At 38.6% G+C, this 23,002-nt stretch overlaps 1 protein-coding gene across 1 annotated transcript; it reads left to right on the top strand.

Moving 5' to 3' along the window:
• The first annotated feature begins 366 nt into the window (after window positions 1-366).
• Window positions 367-22,732, top strand: LOC122670409 (peptide chain release factor 1, mitochondrial). The gene is made up of 11 exons (XM_043867273.1): window positions 367-521; window positions 2,455-2,555; window positions 2,974-3,072; window positions 6,558-6,741; window positions 6,892-6,940; window positions 7,046-7,124; window positions 11,874-11,948; window positions 12,033-12,110; window positions 14,880-15,038; window positions 22,324-22,419; window positions 22,514-22,732. The coding sequence occupies exons 1-11, from the start codon at window positions 371-373 to the stop codon at window positions 22,706-22,708; spliced, it is 1,266 nt and encodes a 421-aa protein (XP_043723208.1). The 5' UTR covers window positions 367-370; the 3' UTR covers window positions 22,709-22,732.
• Window positions 22,733-23,002: the final 270 nt, after the last annotated feature.

Raw genomic sequence — 23,002 nt, 5'->3', positions numbered from 1 at the left:
AAAAAAACGAACCCAAACCTGAACCGCCCGATTGACACCAGGGATGTCAAACGGTCGGTTCGGTCTGATTTTAACCCGACTGAATTGATTTCGGTCTCGGAATGAGTGAAACCAAAAGTTCCGGTGCAGTTTCGGTTTTAATCTATTTTGATTTTTCAATATCAACTAAATCGGACCGGACCATCACTTGCCCTGGTTGCCGATTCAACATTCAAGGAGAGCTGAGAAGAGGTGCCGGGTGCGCTGCTTTCTCATTGTGTTAAAGTCTTGGAGTCCGGACTCCAGAGTTCCAAATTGTCCACCCATTGATTCTCAGACTCAGACAGAGTGACTGCAACACATATCTCTTCTGTTTTATCGGGGAGGAAAAATGAGAATCCGGGGATTTATGTCTATGTGGGGATACTTGGTTCAGGAGTTAAACGTATTGGATTCTCTCCCCCATCTGCATAGCTCGAGATGTTCTGTGGTTTCAAAGATGAAGAATGCTTCGCTATCGACGCTCCGCTGTTACTCTACTGGTAACCCTTCTTCCCTCTTTCCCTAAAGTTCATCCATCAGTATAGCTTCGTCTTACATCTCTATGTAGTGATTTGTTTTATATATTATCGCTTCCAATCTCTCTCTTTCAATGACGTTTAAAAGTTCACTGCTGAGAGGAGCCCTGAAATGGATATACGCAAACTAGGCAATGGAAAGCCCTCGTACATTGACTGTCTAAACATGTCGGCAAGAGAATTGACTAACTCATTGGATGATAACCTGACAGCCTCTCCTCTACTAGACACAAACGGATATGGCCCTCTTGTGGTGATCATAAGCCGAACGTATTCAATTTACTAACCTGACGAGAATCTGTGTCCACCTCAAATCTCTGAGCCCTCTGATGATGGCAAGCAATTCGGCCCTGACTCAGCTACCCCAAATCTTATTCCAATTTTATCGGATGTCTCAAGGTATTGGAAGGCAAATATAAAGCTGCCCATCAAATCCCTGGAGGCTGTCAATACCTAAGGTCCTAGGCATGCATATGGAACATCTGACATCATTAGGTTTGATTGATCCAAACGAGGAGGTGTGGCGTTTGAACTGCAGAATCACTAGTACTGGGAGGGCTGAAATATAATTTAGTATGTACCTGGTCAAGCTTTCCATGGGCATAGAGATGCGTCTCAAAAGATGATCCAGCATTGCTCAGTGACTGTAAGTTTCAAAGCACTGTGGACCGTGGGAATGCTCTCCTTTCCTTTTCCTCTCCTTTAGTCCATAATTAAAAGCACATCATTATTCCCCGACATGCTGTTGATAGGATTATAGGATTTTCAGTCGATATGCGTAGCTATTTGTATCTACAAAGGTTATCATTCAGATGAAGGAAAGGGGAAAAGGAATTTTTCAATCGATAAAGTTAGGCTGAGCCAGAAGAAAGCCCTTGTACATTGACTCTCTAAACACGTCGGCAAGAGAATTGACTAACTCATTGGATGATAACCTAACAGCTTCTTCTCTACATTAAGTTCCTTCTCCACTTGGTTTTGAGTAATTCTTTTCCCCTGTTCATCTGGATTTGCTAAAAGTCTAAAACCAAGTGGAGAAGGAACTAAATGTAAATTAAGTTTGCTTCCAACCTGCCATCCACCTGTGTCTGTCTGAGTCTCACGCGAAGGTCCAGTGCATCTACCTCTCAGTCATTCATATCTTGCAGAATCACAGCACCCAGATAGAGTATTTATTTTCTAAGTAGCTGTCTTTTATCATGTGTCCCTATGATCAGTGATTCTATTTAGATAAAGAAACCCAACTTCAGTGGCATTCTGCCGCAACACAAAACCTTCCTCAATCTGATACAATCAATTTATCCTATCTTACAGTTTATTTGATTCTTATATTCCCTCCCTAGACACAGACACAAATGCATGCATGCATGCATGCACACACATGGAATTAAAACAGATATATCTGATTTTTAAAAATGCTTTTGACTTTATCTGATTTTTAGCATTCATCTCCCCCCCCCCCAACCCTCCCCCCTTAAGGTTCCATTTGGTTAGAAGTGAAGTGAAGGGAAGGCAAATGAAATTAAAACAGATATAAAATGGAAAGTGTTATAGTCATTACTGACCATGATTATGTAACTAACTCAAAAACTTTCTAAATTTAGTAATTTAATTTAGCTTCACTTTTGAACCAAATTCCCTGGATTTGAATTGGAAAATAAAGGATCACCTTGAAAAGTTCAATTTCCATATTTAGTGATATTTTAAGTTAGTTACAGAATCATGGTTACAAAAGTTTCCCTTTTCTTTTTTTAATTTAATTTCACTTCCCTTTATCCCTCCATTGCAACCAGACGGGATCCTAAGGAGAGAAAAAATTCTGTTCCCATAAATTTATATGTATCTACGAAGTTTCCAGTTTAGTTTTGACTTTTGATTTAGCTTTCTTAAATGGCAGAATTGCATCATCAGATATCCCCCAACCTCATTAATATCATGGAACAAAGACTGTCTGCAATTGAACACAGGAGTGCTTATCTTCAAAATCTAATGAACCAGGTAATTGTGCTTTCTTTCTCAAAAGAACTATGAATCTCACATCTAATCATTTTTTGACAAGTTCTGGGTTTGTGAATGATGATGATCATCAATTAGAATATACTTCTGTTATTTCTTGTGGAAAAGTCTATTTTTCAACACATTGTTCTTTTCTTCTTTTTTTGGGTCCTCGTTCACTTTTCCCTTGTACTATTGTTTGACCTGAGATGAATATTTATTCTTGTTTGTGCAAACAATTTCTTCAAAAACGTCTCCTGTTTTCTATTTTACGTACTGTAGTGTGTTATTTCTAGATAGTTTGCAACTGTCATAAATTGCTTAGATTTCCATGCGAGCTCATTTCTCATTTCTTTGGTAATCCATAGGACTTTTGCTAATTGAGTTTATGATTGTTTGGATTGTTGTTAACTGAAGACAGTCAGCAGCCTCGCCAGCAGATTATGCAAGAGCTAATAAGGAGTTTCGGCAACTTAGAAGATCTATGGACCTCATAAATGAATTGAGGGCCAAACAGAAGGTACCCACTTTGTTAGTGTATTACTTGAAGACTTTATTTTTTTACATTTTTTTCACATTTTGATACTCTTAAGGAAATGTATATTTATTCTCCCATATTGCAAATTTTCTTTAGTTGATAAAGATTAGGTATTCAATTTTAATTTGTCATCTGACTAAGTTTTCTGGTCCATTTCTTTTGAATCTATGTGCTTTGACCTTTCGAACTAAAGTTAGGGCAAATTTTTTGTGAATTGAATGCTTCCAAATTCATTGATGGTTGTGGTTTTTCTTGGGGATGGAGATGTAGTTGCTTCCATAACGCAGTGCTTACCCCGAACGAATGAGATCCATTGGGAGATCAGCTTGCGACAGGATCACAGAGAAAAGGAAAGGTTGCGGATGGTAAGATGTTGCCCAAGACGGGGTGAACTGGAATTCCTTAGATAATGCATATTAATTCAGAGGATGCAGTGCAAGCGAAAGATAAGTAAAACACAAATAAAGAGACACCAAAGTTTAGAGTGGTTCAGCAAGTGCCTACATCCACTGCCTGGGCAAATCCAGGTCTTCTAGTGAGTATAGATTTTACTGGTGTTAACCAAACAGTTAAAAGTCCCGCTTTTTACCGAGTAGGGATGCCCTTAGTTGTTTTTCTAGACTACAACCAAACCAGAGTGTTTTTCTCTGGCAGTCCGGCTCACACCTAACCAATTTCCCTCGCCTCGGTTGGGAATCACCAATTGTTTTTTACACAAAATCAAAAAATCACAACCAGAATCAGTGAAGAATAAGAGGAGAAGAAAATAAGTAGAAGAGAAGGAAGAGGAAGAAGAAGAAAACCGAGAGAAGTTCACGGTTTAGCTAGTCAGTCCAACCGTGAGCAGTAACATGTATTAATCATAGTTGCCACGGTGCATAGGCGACCCAAGGCGTTGGAGGGCCCCCTAAGCGCTTAGGCGCCCTAGTGTATATATTTTTAATATATCTATTGGAGAAATGTTTCCTGTGGAGGAGTGTACCTGCCACACCCAGACATAGAGGGGACGAAATGACTGCCCCATCCCCATCTCCCGTGAAAGGTGGAAATGACCAAGGTTCGAGAACTCGCGAGATCTCACCGAGTTTCTCGGTTTTTCAAAATATCGAGTCGAGATCACATACGCATTCTAAAAGTGCATTTTCTCGACGAGATATCGAGATCTCCGAGTTTCTCGGTTTGACATAGGAAAATGCCCATCTAGGTCCTTTACATGAGTGCCAGATCTCGAGATCTTGCTGGAAATTCTTGGTATGCAGACACCTATCTACGCCAGGAACCAAGACAGACACTTATTTATGCCTAATATCATTTAAGTAAATGATTTTGTATTTCATTTACTTAAGATATTATTCATAAATAAGAAAATACCCCCCCATTTGAATCCAATAAAAATAGTTAAAAAATCAAATTCCAAAAGGAAAAAAAGTCAACCCCCCAGTTCAAAAACAAAAACTGGATTTTCGGTGGTAGGTGCAATTTTCAACTTTCTAATGCTGGGGTTTTTCTCAAATCTAAAAATTCCATAAATCTTATTATGGTAAAACATTGCTAAAAATCAAAAGTGCGGTAAAATATTCATTTGTTTTGATGTCCAAAAAATTATTTCCATTCAGAGCGATTTTTGAAAGCTTTCCAACAAGTCCAAGATTGCTAAAATCTGATTTATATTGAAAGAGTTATGTACCGGTCAAACTTAATTCGGTGTGCGCGAATGCTGTCAAAATCTAGTTGCGTTAGAAAGTTTGAAAATTGCACCTACTGCCGAAAATCCAGTTTTTGTTCTTGAACTGGGGGGTTGACTTTTTTTTCTTTTGGAATTTGATTTTTTAACTATTTTTATTGGATTCAAATAGGGGGGTATTTGCTTATTTATGAATAATATCTTAAGTAAATGCAATATCATTTACTTAAATGATATTAGGCATAAATAAGTGTGTTTGTCCTGTGTCTGTCCTGGTTTCTAGCATAAGTAAGTGTCTGTCCTGCTTTCCTATTAACTGAAACTCCTATTTGGACTTAGTTTTTGCAAAATCTGATAGTGCCATTGTGTTTAAATGGCCTAAAATATGTTGAATACCAAGTTTCAGACCCAAACTAGGTCTAAAACCCACCGAGATGAGGCTTCGAGTCGAGAAAAAAAAAAGTGCAACAACTCGGCGAGATCTCGACTCGACTCGGTTTTTCAAGGGTCGGAGTTGGCACCGAGACCCGAGTTTTCAAACCTTGGAAATGACTGCCCGCTCCCATTGGCCCCCGTGCACGCGCAGCGGTCACGCTTCCCCACAGGAAACACTTCCCCATATCTATTATATCTAGTATAGTAATGATATAATTATGCTTAATTGTTTAAATGCTACAGCAAGAATCAACACTTTAATCACATCAAGAGACAAGAATCAACATAAAAGCCATATCAATGGAAAATGAAATAATTGCGCTAAATTGCTAGTAATGACCTACAATGAGAAAATCAACAAATAATGAATAAAGTATAAGATGCAAATAAGCATATTCATAAAACCAAACTAAGGTTGGACTCAAAGAGACATATTCCATCAGCACATAAATAATTATTAAAAGTAAAGATATAGACTCTAACTGACAAAGTAAATCCCGCATTCCTACCTCCCCCCTATATTTTATACCCATTAAAATGATCTATTACAAAGAAAACCCATTGGACCAATGATCCAACACATATGTAATCCAACTCAAAGTTTATTTCTACTAAAATAAGCCCACTTCTGAGCAAAGATTTTTCATCTTGGTAATTTTCAACATTTTGGTTTGAAAGGTTTCTGGTTCCTAGCAAATCTGACCAGGTCATGGTATCTTATTAATGTTGAGGTGCCATTGTCATTTTATTGTTTGAAGCTTTTTTGCTTACTTGAGATTTGAGAATTTCAGATGAATTAGTTTCAGAGTATATATGATGATCTATAATCAGTCCCTGTCTTCTTTGCTCCCTCCATGATTGTGGTTCGGTGGATGAAGAGCATGAAAAGCTTTAGTCATTACTTTGTAAACCAAGCAGCTAGTTCATTGCATAGTACTAAGATCCCACATCATTGACATTTGTTGGGCATAAGCTATGCATTTCTCTGAAAATAGAACATTGGAAGTGACTGATAAAGCACATAGAACATTGAAGTCTTTAGCTAAAATTTAGCGGCTATGCCTCTCATTAGATTGCAGGCTTGATCTGGCTTAGCAGTCGTATTGAAAAAAAAATCCTGTGGGCCTTGATTTGATTTACACCAGGATTTTCTATTCTTTGTATCTATGATTATTCACTGTAATTGAGGACAACTACCGAGCTACCTTTTAAGGACCACAGGGAGTTTAATTAGATTTTTTTTGTTGGGTGGTTGAGGAGGGGGGATTATTTCTTGCTAGAGTAACCATAAATTCTTTTTCTTCTGATTATTATATTTGGGGATCACATTTTCCTTTGTTTATCATAGGAGATGGATGGTTTGAAGACATTGTTGGCTGAATGTCGTGAGGACAAAGCTATGTGTGACATGGTAGCTGAGGAGTTGAGCGAGGCTTTAGGGGAGGAAAAAAGGCTGCAGCATCTCCTCTTGAAAGCATTGCTTCCTAAGGATGACGCTGATGAAAGGGACTGCATTTTGGAGGTGAGAGCAGGTAATTATTTTTCTGGAGATGGGAATATGTTTGGGTTTGACCAATTCATTCTTTCGTGCTACATGAGATCTCTTGCCAATCTTCTGCATGTCCAAAGATTTATCAGATAGTTGCTTTTCTAACATTATTATGTGTGATAATCTGACTTAGGGACTGGAGGGGAAGAGGCCTCTTTGTTTGCAATGGACATTTTCAAAATGTTTGTTCCCACACCTAGTTACTGGGGTTACTGTTGTTTGTTGTGAATTCCATGTACTTTAACTCTGAATTGAGATTCAAGAGTTTGTTGTGCCAATTGTGACAGGTACGAGAGGTACTCGCAAAAGAAAGGTTGGAGATTTGAAGTTGTTGACATAATGGAATCTGATCTTAAAGGCTATAAGGTACATCTTCTCTTCTCCACAGTTGCTTCATACATGCCACAAATTAGACACATGCATCTGGTTATTTTTGTGCAAGTGTATTTTGGAACATGGTAACCTGTTTTCTCAACTCTCATTGTGGAGATGCAAGTGGAAGATAAAATTTTCATCCTCCCATATGTGATGACAAGCGTATTTTGGAATCATGTTGACCTGTTTTTCCACTTACCAGTTCAGTCAAAGTAGGCCAAATGTGTTAAACTGTAGTGTGTTGGTTTTGAGCCCAAGAAGGATAAGAATTCCATCCTCCTTCAGACAATATACTTGTAAACTTTGAGCAAATTACTTGGTTAATATTTCCTTATATTCTATAAGAAAAAAGAAAGGGGAGAATTGCAATCAATGGAAATACATCAATCAATGAATTAGGTGACTGTGTTGATTTACTTGTATAAATTAGTTTTGCATGGGTTTTATGGTTTCTATATATCTCATTGCAAGAGGACTGGTACCCTTAACCCACTATTGGATGGATCCTACCCAGTAGATGTACTATCAATGCTTGTGCAACCCCCCAATCCTTTGCACGACTAATCCCCTTACCATTTTGGTGTTTTTAAGAGAGTAGGTTTTCTCTCTCTTTTTTTAATAACGAATCTTTTGAGTCTCCCCCCCCCCCCCCCTCTCTCTTCTCTTCTCTCGCTCTGTTCCCAGAAATGCTTGTTGCCTTGCACACAACTAATTTTTGACAGCATCTGGGTATTCTAATTTGGGTTTCTGCCATTGTTGTCAAGGAGACTAGGTGACTTAAGGTGTTGGAGGGACACCTAGGTATGCAGTATATGTTATATAACAATGGTAATTTTATATAATTATGCTTAAATGCAACATTGAAGACATATCAATATGATATAATTATGCTAGTAATGACCTAATATAAGAAAACCAACATGTAATAAACAAAGTTTTGAGAATATAGTGCTGGGATATTTTGTTATTATACTTTTCCAGTTAGGGAGTTATTTGTAATTCTTCATAAGTTCTGTACTTAATTGCCATTAGGGTTTATGTAACTTGGAATTATGCAAAGTTTATATTATAAATAAACATGCTGTCCTAACTCCTAATGGCTAGACTAATCTAGTCTATCTGTATGAATGGCCTTTCTTCTCTTCTCTTCTTTCTGTTCTCTACATTTGCAGATGTTGGTTTCAGTTCTTCGATTTGTCACATGGTATTAGAGCGGGAGTAATCATACATGCACATATTCTATTGGCTTGAGAGTCCCTTCTAGGGTTTTCTGTTCTTGGTGTGCAGCCACCTATTGCTGCATCTGGTTCTACTACAATGTCCTTGTTGATCCAATGTAAAACAAGAACTTTTTCTTATGCCACGTGTCCTGCAATAGTACATTATTCTGCTGATTGTTGGCGATTTGTTCTAGATGGCTGCCACTGCTGATAGCTCACTGTACTGCTGTTTTCTCCCGAAGGTGGTACTTGTTGGTCTGTAATTTGTTTTATATTACTGCTTCTGTTGATCTTCATCTTGTGTTACTGGTACTGGTGTTTTCTCCCTGGTGGATTATGTTTGCTGGTCTGCTACCTATTTTATATTCCTGCTACTGCTAGTTTCTCTCTTGTGATAATGCTGCTGTTATTTTCTCTCTGAATACTGACCCAATCAACCTAGGTTCTTGGGAATTTACTCACCCCCTTTGGGCGACCAAACACTAGATGCATGCCCCTCAAATCTTCCTCTACAGTTGTATCGAAACCTGCATCCAGACCTGGTTTTACTGGTTCCGTTAGATCTGATTTTAGAAAGTTATTTCTCACATAACATTTTGGTATTGGGATTATTATGGCCTGGAAACTAGAGGAAGAAGAAGGATTCTCGCTTTCACCATTTGTTATTTTAGGGTGCTGAATTACCTCCTTTCCCTCCCTTTCACTCCTTATTCATTGGAGATTATTATTATCTTAAGATTATTAATTACTGGTACCATCAGCATAGTTGCATCTGCTTTGAAGATTGTTATTATTTGCTCGTGTCATTTGCTAGTCATCAGCAACATGTTTCTTATGAAGATGGTTACTTGTGGTTTGCAACATGAAGATTGTTACTTGTGTTATAGTGGTTTGCAGCTACCTTATGATGTTACTGTTACTGTTACTGTTACTTGTGGTTCCCAACAACCTTATTTTTATGTTATGTGATTCCCAACAACCTTATGTTGTTATTATGGTTTGCAACTACCTTATGTTGTTATTTATGGTTCACAGCAACCTAAACTGCTCTTTTTTCTACGGTTCGAAGCAACCTATGCTGCTCTTTTATGTCTTCTTTGTGAAGATTACTACTTGCCTTCCTTGAGAAGGGCTTATGATGTTGCTATTGCTGTTATGATATTTTGGCTAGCGGTTGGAAAGGCCTTGGTCTGCCCAAAAGCTGGGTAAAAGCCAGGTTATGGACATGGGAAGGGGTTAGGCACCCAGCCTCCCCAGCCAAAGCTGGTCTTCCTAGACCACATGCTCCTACAAAATTGATGGGGATATGCATTTACAAAGTTGAACGGGATATGTACAACCTACCGGAAGTCCAAAAATGCTGAGACCACCTTGAGTGGAGGTCTACATTGAAGGATTTCATTTGGACTGCCCTCGTTGACAGAAGACAATCCGTTTGGGATTCAGGGGGTACCAAAGGTCAAAATTGCCTATTTACAGTAAATGGAGTCCAATGACATCAATTGGATTCCTACAAAATTGGTGGGGATATGCATTTACGAAGTTGAATGGGATACGTACAACCTACCGGAAGTCCAAAAATGCTGAGACCACCTCGATCGGAGGTCCACATTGAAGGATTTCGTTTGGACTGCCCTAGTTAACAGAAGAGAATCCGTTTGGGATTCGGGGGTACCAAAGGTCAAAATTGCCTATTTACAGTAACTGGAGTCCAAAGACATTGACTGAGTGTCAATCGGATTCCAACAGGGAAAGATTCTGTTTTCAGGGCCAGAATTGGCTGATGGAATACACAGAAAATTTAAGGGCGTTGAAGGTCAACATCTCCTATGATGCAGATTTATCACCAAACTGGGCTTCTTTTATTAGGAATTAGTCTAGGGTTGGGTTCTATACATTTGGGTCTTTGATCCCATGGGTTTTCTATGTAATACGCCACTTTTATGGGCCTAAAATATGGGTACTAAGGTTACATACGGGATTGATTAGTAGATTTCTTTTTATTTGGTTAGTGGTCATGTGATCATATAAGTGATCATGTGACTGGGTTAAGTGGTCATGTGACTTTTTAATTATTATTTAAGTTGGGCTGGAGTAGGACTCTATAAGTCCAGCCATGTTTTGAGTCTATTTCTTTTAGTATTTTATTTTCCTAGTCAGTTTAGGTTACTTAATAGGTTAAGGATTGGGTTAGGCCTTTCCTTTCTAGTGTTGGAATCTATTTTTGAGTCTTTTATATAAGGTTGTAAAGGGGGCAAGTATTGAACACGAATTAATGAAAAGCTTTAGTTGCTTTTCTTCTCCATTGAAGATTTTTGTCTTGTGTTTGATCAAGGCTGGTGGGATTGGTGTTTGATCCAATCGACACCTTGTGGTGTGAAGCCCGGGTGGTTCGTTGGTGGGATTGGTGTCTGATCTAATCGACATTCTGCGGTGTGAAGCCCGGGTGGTTCTTTTGAAGTTCAAGATCTGATTTTTATTCAAGTTCAAGTTCAAATATTCAATTTTTATTCAAGTTACTGCTGTTGCCGATTATTCTCTGCACCTGCAAGTAAGTTTGAGACATCCCCACCCATACTCTTCTTCTCATCCTCTACAGTCTAACCCTATGTTTTCTCCCTTTTTTTTCAATTTCCCATAACCCTAAGTCGCCCATAGACATAACCAACCATTTAAAATTCACCAAACTGCAGCCATAACACCCCCTGCCCATAACACACACTCGACCCACACTGCTGTCCATTCCCACCATTAAACCCCTAACATCCCACCTTCTCAAATCAAAATCCAAAACCCTAATTTCTGCCCAGACCTAACCAACCATCAGAACAGTCTACAAATCTGACCGATTATCCCTCATACCCTCCTAAGAAAACCATTCAAGTTTGTTTAACTTCTGTCCAGCCAAACCCTAGAAATCCATCTTTTCCTCTTTCTAAAAATCCTTAACCCTAACCCTAATGTGCTACCTATTCAAGTTATACTCTTCCGCTCATCAAACCATCTTAGGACCATCACTGATACTTTGATAGACTTCCCTACACCTGCCTAGCATAACCAACACATCAAACCCTAACCCTAATTTTGACCTATTCAAATTACCAGTTCATATCAGATCCTGATGTACTGGCTCCTAGTTGGTCTCCTACCAATCTAGGACTACATTAACCTATTTAGGGTATGGGGAGTTTAATGACACTAATTATATATTGATGCTCCTTATTTAACCCATTAGACTTGGATCTGGGCTTGTTCCGGCATGAATACTTGTGCTGGAACCTTCCTTGATCTACATCAGTATGTCATTACATTGCTTTGAAGACACTATGTCATTACACTTAGTCAAAGTGATCCTAGACTTTTGGTTCAAATAGAAGATGTTGCTTTCTTCTCTAATAACTATTTGAACCAAAACTGCTCTGATTAAGATGTTCTTGAAGCTGTAACTTGAGGATTAAGTTACTTATGGTTTTGCCATTTGTTTTCTGAATTTTTTTTTTTTTTTTCATCTTTTTCTCAGGAGGCTAGTGGATCAATTTCAGGAGCTGATGTGTATGGGAAACTTAAATTTGAAAGTGGCATTCATAGGGTGCAGGTGGTTTTTCATGTACTGATATCCATTATTTTTCATTAGTAGTGGAAATTATATAAGTCATCCAAATACTCCCTTTCTTGGCAGCGAGTTCCAGTGACAGAAAAATCTGGGCGTGTCCACACCAGTGCTATTTCAGTTGCAATCCTCCCTCAGGCTGATGAGGTACCTAACTGCTTTCGTGATTGGTTTAAAATTCTCACATGAGATGTGAATATTGTAAAATATGATTATCCATGACATCCACACCAGTGCTGTTTCAGTTACAATCCTCCCTCAGGCTGCTGAGGTACCTAACTGCTTTTGTGATTGGTTTAAAATTCTCACATGAGATGTAAATATTGTAAAATATGATTATCCATGATGGGAATACAACTTATCTTTGTTGTTTGATAATTGATATCACACTCTTGTTTCAGGTATAATACTTAGTATGCTGTTAGGGTACTCCTGAAATGAATTTCTTTGTTGTGAGTGCTTCAGCATTACTTGTACCTTCCTTGAGAGGCAGACTGGCTATTACGTTTTCCATAAATTTTTTCATGATGAAATTCACTATATTCCAAAAGTTTACACAATAATTGGGATGATCAACGGGGTACTTAGCTTCAGGACCAGATTTATGGAGAGGCGTTATGAACTCTAGAAACACACTTTAAACCAAAATGGTTCTATTTGGGAATGGAGGGACCAAACCTTCTTTCTGGATATTGTTTTGTGTTTAAAACAAGAGTTTATTTCCCATCTGTTCATTGATAAGACAGTTGGAGGTGGCATATTACATTATCCATGACTTTAGTAATTTAGCCTGAGCTCCATTCTTCAGGAGCAAAATTTAGAATTGGGAGATTAACTTTGTTTCCAGCTTATTAGGAATTATTTATGGAACGTTAGTACGGGAAGGAGGACAGAAGATGTTGGTGATCCGAAAACTCTGGTCACTTTTTTAGTTAAGACTCATTTCATGCTTCTTTATGTCCCTTCGACCCTTCTTTGCCTAGTGCTGCAATTTATGGAAGACTTGTATTATGTGGACTTCATGCTCTTTTGTATGTGCATCAAAAGATAAAATTCTCATGAACCATCTGATTGAAGGGTTCGAGTACTGCCAAATGCGGGCAATGTTTTGTTTAGGTTGTGAATAGCTGACCCCCACCGACCTTGCATCTCTCTTCTGCCCAATGTACAAACAGTCGTTTTGTCTTGGTCGAAATTTCGAGTATCTCGGTCTTACCGAAATGAAAAAGTACAAAATCTCGATCAAGATATTGGTCATTTCGCGAAATATTGACACATTGTAACATCTCGCCGAAAGTTCGGCAAGATGTTACAAACCCATAGTATAAAAGAACCATGTCTCGTGAGCCTTGGTTGAAATTTCGATCAAGAGCTCACAAGGCATTATTTTTCCATTATTTTGCTCCCTTTCTTTTTCTTTCACTATTTTTGGTGATTTTTGCTTTCTTCTTCGAATATTCGCCTCATCTATGCCGGAATCACTTGGGGAAGTCAGTATTGAACCTTCTTAGCACATCAGTGAAGCCTTTACACTATTTCAAGTAAAACCATTTTCTCCAAAAATGTTTTTTTGAAAATAACATGATCAATACATGTTTATTTGTGATGAAATTATTCTATGTTAGACGCTGGAGGCCGATCTACAACCTCACGGTGTAAAAAAAAATTTTCAGTATATATATTATTTTTTATTTTTCTGCTTCAAAATTTTGATTTTCCTAGGATAGGTTACCCTTAGCATGTCGATGATGCAATTTACATGACAACTGTGGATGACTACACTCGTTTCTTTTCCCAGTCTATGACGTGGCATTCATATGTCCTACAGTCGGAGAACAATGCACTTCGGCTCCATCGAACTATGAGTGGGGTCGATCTTGGACGGCGGAGTAATTATTATTAGTATTTAGTAGACATTTGAGTCACTTGATGACTAGTTGACTTTTATTAGGATATTGATGTCATCATTTTATTATACTTAATATTATGACTTATGAGTCATTGACTTTCTGTTTCCCAGTGAATTTACTTGTTTAATTTGCTTATTAATTATTATGTCTTCTAGTACTTGAAGTCTTAAATAATGTGTATCTGTACTTAACTAAGTTCTACATTAGGATTCAACTGTATACTGCCAATCTGCTAATAAAGGGTGCAAATCCAAAACACCACTTTGGGTGACTATTTTTACAATTTGAACATATGCAAGTGTTTATATAGCCTAAAATAGGGTTTCCATGAAGTTTCAGGCCTTAATTTGGCCTAAAACCCACCGAAATGACCTACTGAAATCTTGCAGAAAAAATACAATATCTCGACGGAAATATCCAAAATTTTGGATATTTCGGATATTTCGGTCTGACCGAAACACCGAAACGAAACGAGATTTTAAACATTGCTTCTGCCAGAGATATGGGCAGGCTTTCTGAAGTAGGACAATGGTCACTCATAAGAAAACAAAACCATGTTTATGTTTCTAGGTGCCTTCTGCTTTTGGGAAAATGATTAGGTCTTACGGCTCATTATTCTGACAATAATCCATCAGATAATGCGACCATAAAACCTCAGCTTCAACACCTATTTTACCCTTATATAGGTGGCTGCCTGGTTAAAAGGGCTTGCCTTTTTTTTGGGCCGTTCATGAAAATGTATACATATATTGCGATCTGAGTGGAAAAGGATTTTTGTCTCCAGTGGAACAGGATTCATTTAGCGAACTAGAAGTCTGTATAAGGTGTTGTTAAAATTACTACATTTGTTTTAATGCCTATTTTTTTAAAATAAATAAATAAATAATGCTGCTGTTCATGAATATTTTATAACATTGGCCATCATATCTGTGACCATGAGTTCATGAATATTTTATAACAAAGATTATATCTGTTACATTGACGTATCCTTTTGAGGTTTCTGCAGGTAGATGTTCAGTTACGGAACGAAGATTTGAAAATCGATACTTACAGATCTGGTGGGTCAGGTGGTCAGCATGCAAATACCACTAACAGTGCTGTTAGGATGACTCATATTCCATCAGGGTTGACTGTATCAATACAAGATGAACGATCCCAACATATGGTAAATAATATCTATATCATGCATCCTCATTATCTTGTTTATTCTAGTGTTTATGTTATTACTTAGGACTGGAGCAGTATAACAATCATTTCTACAATTTGATAATAATTTATTAGCATAAAGTCTCTCTCATATAGATATGAATTTCTTTGGCATACAGAAGTATGCCAACAAGAGGTGGATCTTGGCGCAATCATAAGGTTGCTCCATTGTGACCTAGTGGTCGTGGGTTCAAGTCGGGAACAGCCTCTTTGCGAAGCAGGGGTAAGGCTGCATACATTATGACCCTCCCCAAACCCCGCCGAGGTGGGAGCCTCGAGCTCTGGGTACGCCCTTACAGAAGTATGCCAACAGATTTACATGTCAGAAGGTCGGTCATTCCTGGTGGGGGTAGATAGGATGAACCTCTAGGTTCAGATTGCACAGCGCTTATTACAAGATCTCAAGAAAACCTTAAAACAAAATTTAGGTCAACAACAAGGTCGAAGTCAACCTTATCCGATGAAACTCAGATTCTGATCATGAATATAAACTGTTAGAATCTGCAAATCCGCAGAATATTAACTGCAGTAATAGTTGGTGAATACCCCTTCCAATATCAAAGTAAATCAAACTTCAGCTATCAAAACAACAGTAGATAAATTTGTACTCACTTGAGATTAATAAACAATATATATATAGATAAAAGGGATATGACCTTTGAGTTCCCACTAATAGGCCTAGATCAGAATCCCTCCAATCCCAGCAGTTTCTCACTCTTCACTGAGTCTCACAACAGCTCCTTTCACAACATGAAAAGGCAACAGCCAATTCTCCATTCATAAAAATCGTTGGTTGGCCAGATAGCCTACAAGCTGTTTATTTAAAAAGAAAGACTTCCTAGCTAAGTAAGAGACTTGTCTAACCCAACTTACAGAGCTAATAGGAAACTAAAAACAAGGACACTTAGAAGGAAGCCTCTACACTAGGTAAAAGAGTTAAATAAAACAACCTAATAAAGTAAAGTGATTTTCTTATTGACACCCTTTAGGTGTCAAATGATTTGTAACCTTAAGTTTTGACCCTTTTAGTATCAACAACAACAACATAGCCTTATCCCAACTAAATGTGGCCGGCTACTTGGATCCTTGCTCTCCAATCAGCTCTATTCGATGTCATACTTGATACAATGCTAAGCTATGCATGTCTTTCCTCACCGCTTCTCATGCGGTTATTTTATGCTTGCCCACGGCTCTTTTGGTTCCTTCCATCTGAATCAAATCTCTCCTCCGAACTGGTGCATTCCAAGTTCTCCATTGAACATGACCATGCCACCTCAAATGAGTTTCTCGAAGCTTATCACATATCAAAGCTACTCCCAACTCTGCTCTAATATGTTCATTCCTCACTTTATCCCTCCTAGTTTTGCCACACATCCATCTCAGCATCCTCATCTCCAGTACGCTTAGTTTATCTATATGAAGATTCCTAACTACCCAACATTTCGCACCATATATCATAGCTGGTCGAATGACAGTCCTATAAAATTTTCTTTTAAGCTTGTGAAGATTTGAGAATAATGGCTTATGGCTTTATGGTTACAGCCTCTCTTTATTTATAGAATAGGTACAAGGACAAAGTTACCCCTAGGATAAAAATACCCTTGAACCCATTTTACAACATTCCTCAAGTTGGTGCATAAATATCAAACATGCCCAACTTGCTAGCAATAGATACAAAACTTTTACTATTAATTCCTTCAGTAAAAATATCTACCACCTGGTCTCCAGACTGAATGAAGGGAATGCATATTTGTTCCTTGCTCCAGTTTTTCCTTGATGAAATGACGATCGATTTCAATTTGTACAGTATGATCGTGTTGAACTGGTTGTGAGCAATGCTTATTGCTGATTCGCTATCATTGTACAGATGCATGCGCAGCTTAACAGGAACACACAAATCATGAAGGAGTCCTTGTAACCAAAGAAGCTTACAAATACTGTGGGCCATTAGCTCAAAATTTTGCTTTTGCACTGGATCGGGTAACAACAGCTTGCGTCTTGCTCCGCCAAGTCACTAAATTCCCACCAACAAAAGTACAATATCCAGAGGTAGACCTTCGGTCATCTAGACATCCTGCCCAATTTGCATCAGTGTAACCTCAAACTCTCAAGTGACCCTGAGGAGAAAAAAGAACACCTTTCCCAAGAAAAGACTTCAAATATCGAAATATTCTGTAAGCTGCCTCTTGATGAGTGGAATGAGGATCATGCATGTACTGACTTACCATACTAACTGCAAATGCTATATCAGGACGTGTGTGTGATAAGTATATCAATCGACCGACCAGTCTTCGATAGCTGCCTCTGTCCACAAGATCCCCAGCTTTATTCTTTAGGTGGGTATTTGATTCCAAAGGAGTGTCTATAGAATTACATCTCAACATTTCTATTTCAGATAAAGGGTCAAGTGTATATTTTCGTTGAGACAGAAATATACCTTAAGCTGAATGAACAACCTCAATCCCAAGAAAATATCTTAGTCTTCCCAGATCCTTGATTTCAAACTTAGTTCCCAAATAGGTCTTCAATTTACCTATTTCATCAACATCACTTCTAGTAATGACAATATTGTCCACATAAATGATCAATACTGTGATAAGCTGCCTTCTCTTCTTGATAAACAAAGTATGATCAGCATTACTTTGATTGTAGTCGATTGACACCATGGCTCTATCGAAATGACCAAACCAAGCTCTGGGCGATTGTTCTAATCCATATAAAGCCTTCTTGAGACGACAGACATTGCCCTGAGTTTCTCTGGCAGCAGAGTCAAGTGGAATGTCCATGTATACCTCCTCTTCAAGCTCCTCATGAAGAAAGGCATTCTTCACATCTAGTTGTTGAAGATCCCATCCTTGATTAGCTGCACAAGAGATAATGATTCTGACAGTGCTCATTTTCGCTACAGGGGCAAAGGTTTCTTGATAGTCAATTCCATGTGTCTGAGTGTATCCCTTAGCAACCAGCCTTGCCTTATATTTTTCCACTGTTCCATCAGCTTTATGTTTGATTGCAAAGATCCACTTGCAGCCAACCGGTCTCTTTCCAAAGGGGGACTCACCAAATCGTAAGTGTCATTTTTTCCCGGTGTTCTCATTTCTTCATTCATTGCATCTTTCCATCTTGAATTAGCCATTGCTTCCTGCCAGGTATTAGGGATGGAAATAGAAGACAAGGAGGAAACAAAAGCATGGGAAGAAGGAGAAAGAGACTCATAAGAGACAATGTTAGATATAGGATGCTGAGTACAAGTTCTACGGGGTTTACGAATGGTAATCAGTAAGTTCAAATCAAAATCTAAAGGAGATTTACCAGGAGTAGGAGGAGAAGAACTTGGATCAGGGAGCAATGATTTTTCAGGTGCAGTGGTGGTGGTAGTATCAACTTGCTTTTGTTTATGCCATGTTCCTCGAGTAAATATCTTCAGGTTATCAAAGTTACCAGTCTTATCAAAGTTCTCAGTCTCCCCTTGAACTTGAGATTGCTCCTATTCCTGTCCTGTTATGCCATCTTCTAGTTCAACTGATGGGTATTCCATAACAAGTGCATCCAATAAAGAGATCAAAGGCACCTCTTCACTAGTAGACTCCCCCTGAAGAGGAGCAGGATATGGAAAATATGCCTCTGACTCTCGAAAAATAACATCCATAGTAACAATCAGTTTTCTGGAAGGAGGGTGATCGCACTTGTATCCTTTTTGGGTAGCAAAATAACCCAAAAAGATACATCTTAAACCTCTAGGATCAAATTTGCCATGAACATGGTGATTGCGAGCAAATACCACACATCCAAATACTTTGGGAGGCACCACAAATGTAGAAGAACCCAATGAAACATCAATAGGGCAGCGAGACTCCAAAACCTTAGAAGGCAGCTGGTTGATAAGGTAGGCTGCCATAAGGACAACATCACCCCAAAAACATGCTGAAACAGACATGGCAAACATAAAAAATCGAGCCACTTCCAAGAAATGTCGATTCTTCCTTTCTACGACACCATTCTGAGTAGGAGTATCCACAGTACTGGTCTGGTGTGTAATACCATGAGAGGATAAATAAGCTTGAAAAGAACAATCAAAATATTCTTTCCCATTGTCAGACCGGAGTGTCTTAACCTTAGCATCAAATTGGGTTTAGATCATTCGATGAAACATTTGAAAACAAGAAAAAACATCACTTTTCTGATGCATAAGATATACCCCAGTGGTACAGCTAAAACAATCAATAAAGGTTACAAACCACCTACAACCAGAAGTTGAAATACAACGAGCAAGACCCCAGACATCAGAATGGATTAAACCAAAAGGAATCAAACTTCGATTATCAGAGATAGGATAAATTGCTCTAGTTTGCTTTGCAAAAGTGCAAGCATCACAAACAAAGTTGTTGGGATTACAAGTTTTTACTAAATTGGGAAATAAAACTAATAAAATCGCTAAAAAGGGGGGGGTTAGGGGTTGACCCAACCGACGATGCCACCGATGCAACTCAGCCAATGCAGATGCAACCGAATCAAAGAGAGAGGCCTGGGAAACTAATACTGATGGAGAATTATCAAGCAAGTAAAGACCACCAGCCACTTTACCGTTGCCAATCATATGAACCATTACCAAGTCCTAAAAAAGACAATGATCAAGGGAAAAAGTTACTTTGCAATTGAGGTCCCATGTAAGACTCTAATAGAAAGTAATTTGATAGAAAGCTTGGGAACATGCAACATAAAAGAAAGGGATAAAGATGGAGTACCCTTGATAATGAGGAGAGGGAACCATCAGGCACTCAGACTTTGGTATTACCTGATAGGGGGAAATTGGGAAAATTGAGTGGGAGAACAAGTCATGTGATAAGTAGCCCCTGAATCAATTATCTAGGAAGTGGATATGACAGAGGAATTATGGCCACAAAAAGAAATACTTGAAGATGGAGCTGATGAAGAAGAAGAAGGTCGGTTAGAGTGCCCCAGCGGGGAGGTGGTGGAAGTTGCAAATGGAGTTGGTGAAGAAGATGAGTCCGGCTGAGTCATGAGATGACTTAGGTGAAGAAGTTCCTCCTAAGAAAGAGAATGGTCAGTAGCAGCTTCCTCAGATGAAGTATGATGAGCTTTGGCAGAAGAAGAACGACCTTTCCCGCGACAACGAGTGTCAGTGGGATGCCCATGTAATTTCCAATACTTATCCCATGTATGGCATTCTTTGCCACAATAATCACATTTCATTGGAGGCTGATCAAGAATAGGACAGTCACCAGTACCACGAGAAAGACCACCCCAGGAAGAGGTTTGAGAACTAGTGGAAAGGGCCGATCGCTCCTGAGAAACAGGGTGAACCATGGCATTGCAACGACTTTCCTCTGATTGCACTATGGCATAAGCCTGCTCTAGTGTGAGAAAAGGATCACGATTCAAAACTTGAGCCCAAATTTGATAATACTCAATGTTCAGCCCTGCGAGAACGTCGAAAACACGAAGACAATCCTCCCACTTTTTATATCAGTGTCACTAATAGCAGTAAAGGTCCCATAAAAATCCGGTTGTTGCCATATGCTCTAAAAAGTAGAATAATATTGAGAAAGAGATAGTTCCCCTTGTTTGGTAGCATGTATTTTCTGACAAAGTTCATAACACTGGGCAGCATTACCAACCTGAGAATGTCTTTGACTGTTTTCCCGATCTAGGCAGCAGTATCAAGGAGAAGATAGGCTTCGGCTATAGTTGGATCCATGGAGTTAATAAGGTAAGACATCATGAGAAAATTTGATGTCATCCATTTGTCTTGGGTAGGACCAGCAGTAGTAGGCATAACAGCAGTACCTGTGATATAACCTGAAAGACCACGGGAACCGATGGCAAGGAAGCAAGATCGCGACCACGTCAAATAATTGCTCTTATTTAATTTAATAGAGCTAGCAAGGAACGAAAGGAGATCTCGTTGATTAACTCCTTGTCCAGTAGATGCAGAAGAGATCTCAGAGTTACCCATGGTTATTGGTCAGAGAAGACTCACAAGCACATCAACACAAAGTGAATCTGGAATAAAACATCAAACACCAGAACACAAGGATAGATCAGACCATGGATTAGTCAAAAAATTCCTTGGTGGGAGAAAAACTCACCACCAAAGGTGAACTAGAAAAGAAGCAAAGGCGGTAGAGCTGCTAGTGGCTGTATAAGGCGGTGTTTGGTGGAGGCGGCGACGGTGGTTGGTGACGGTGGAGGCAGTGGCTAGAAACGAGAAGAAAGAATGAGAGAAAGGAGGCGATGGCCTAGGGTTTTGAGATGAGAACCATTAGGGTTCAGATCCCAAGATAGATCTCCGCTTTGATACCATGTGGAGATTTGAGAATAATGGCTTATGACTTTATGATCACGGCCTCTATTTATAATAGATGAGAGAACATTCTAGAATAGGTACAAGGATAAAAATACCCCTAGGATAGAAATACCCTTGAACCCATTTCACAACAAAGCTTTAACGAGATACGCGGATCACATAGCACTCCTGACACACCTCTCCATTTCATCCATCCTATTTTAATTCTCTGAGCAACATCTATATCACCCGTTTAGTATTAACACACTTTTTTTACAATGAGGGTAATGCTGTCATTTCACATATATGCTTGAAAAATGTGCAAGACAATGACGTCTTTTAATAATGACATAATGATAAAGTCAATTTCAAATTATTTTTGAAAACCCTTTTCAAGAACTTATAGAACTTTTGTGAAGAAGACAAGGGGCAATTAAATGAAGGTGTCAAGTTCTAAATACACCTATAGAGGTGTCATTTAGACACTCCGTAACGTAAATTCCGTATTCTTACCTCCTACCCATTATTTATGCATATTAAAGTGGTATATTACAATGAACACCCATTGGACCAAAGGCCCGACACATATATAACCCATCCCAAAGCTTACTTGTAGTAAAATAAGCTCATATAGTTGATTTAAGTCATTTAACTGCATCAACAATACCACTTGTCAAAAACTTCATGATTCACAGATTCATGATACAATTCTTTATTTAATTATTTATTTAAAGGAATTGGGCTACAACTCATTAAGGCACTATGATCCGTGAACCCAAATCTATTTTTCACCATGGAAACTTGGGTGAGCATTTGTAATGTCCATCGAAATTGAATTGCATACATTACTCTTTAATATAAGCCACCAGCTCAAATATTTGTTTTGTGTGCAATTGCTTTCTTTGCTCATCCGTTCATTATTTTTGGTCTTCCACAGAACAAGGCCAAAGCACTTAAAGTAATATGTGCAAAGTTATATGAGATGGAGAGATCTAGATTACACACAACCCGATCAAAACTTCGTTCAGAGCAGGTAATGGTGGCTGCCAGATGGTAATTATTCATTAAGCACTTCTTTTAAAAACAAGTTTGCAGAATTACAAGGATTTACTTGAATCTTGACTCAGATTGGGAGTGGTGATAGATCAGAACGCATCCGTACATACAATTTTCCCCAGGGACGTGTGACAGATCACCGTGTTGGGATCACTCATCATTCACTAACTGATATGATGCAGGGTGAGAGCCTGGATGTCTTTATCGATGCTCTTCTTTTACAGCAGGAGATGGATGCAATTGCATCTTTCAGCTCAATCAAGTGAACATTTTTCAAAGCTCCAGTAGTCACCCCCCTTCCTATTATGCAAAAAAAAGGGGAGTTTTCACTAGTTTGTTTTAAATTATCGATATAATTGTTTTGAAGTGATCACTTCAGAGTTTCCCATGTAGTCATTCTTTCATTTTGGTATCAGTATACAGAAAAATAGTGTTTTTACGGAGCAGTGGACACCATTTGGGATGCTGTTCCCTCCGATGTTAAGTATATAGAATGTTTGGGCAGGACAGTGGATGTTACTGCCACCAACCTTAACCAGTTTTAGCTTAACATCCCAACG

Source organism: Telopea speciosissima, chromosome 8 (assembly GCF_018873765.1).
Source record: "Telopea speciosissima isolate NSW1024214 ecotype Mountain lineage chromosome 8, Tspe_v1, whole genome shotgun sequence".
NCBI classification, from domain to species: Eukaryota; Viridiplantae; Streptophyta; class Magnoliopsida; order Proteales; family Proteaceae; genus Telopea; species Telopea speciosissima.
Note: the sequence above shows the minus strand (reverse complement) of the source record. Positions and strands in the feature narration are given on the sequence as shown.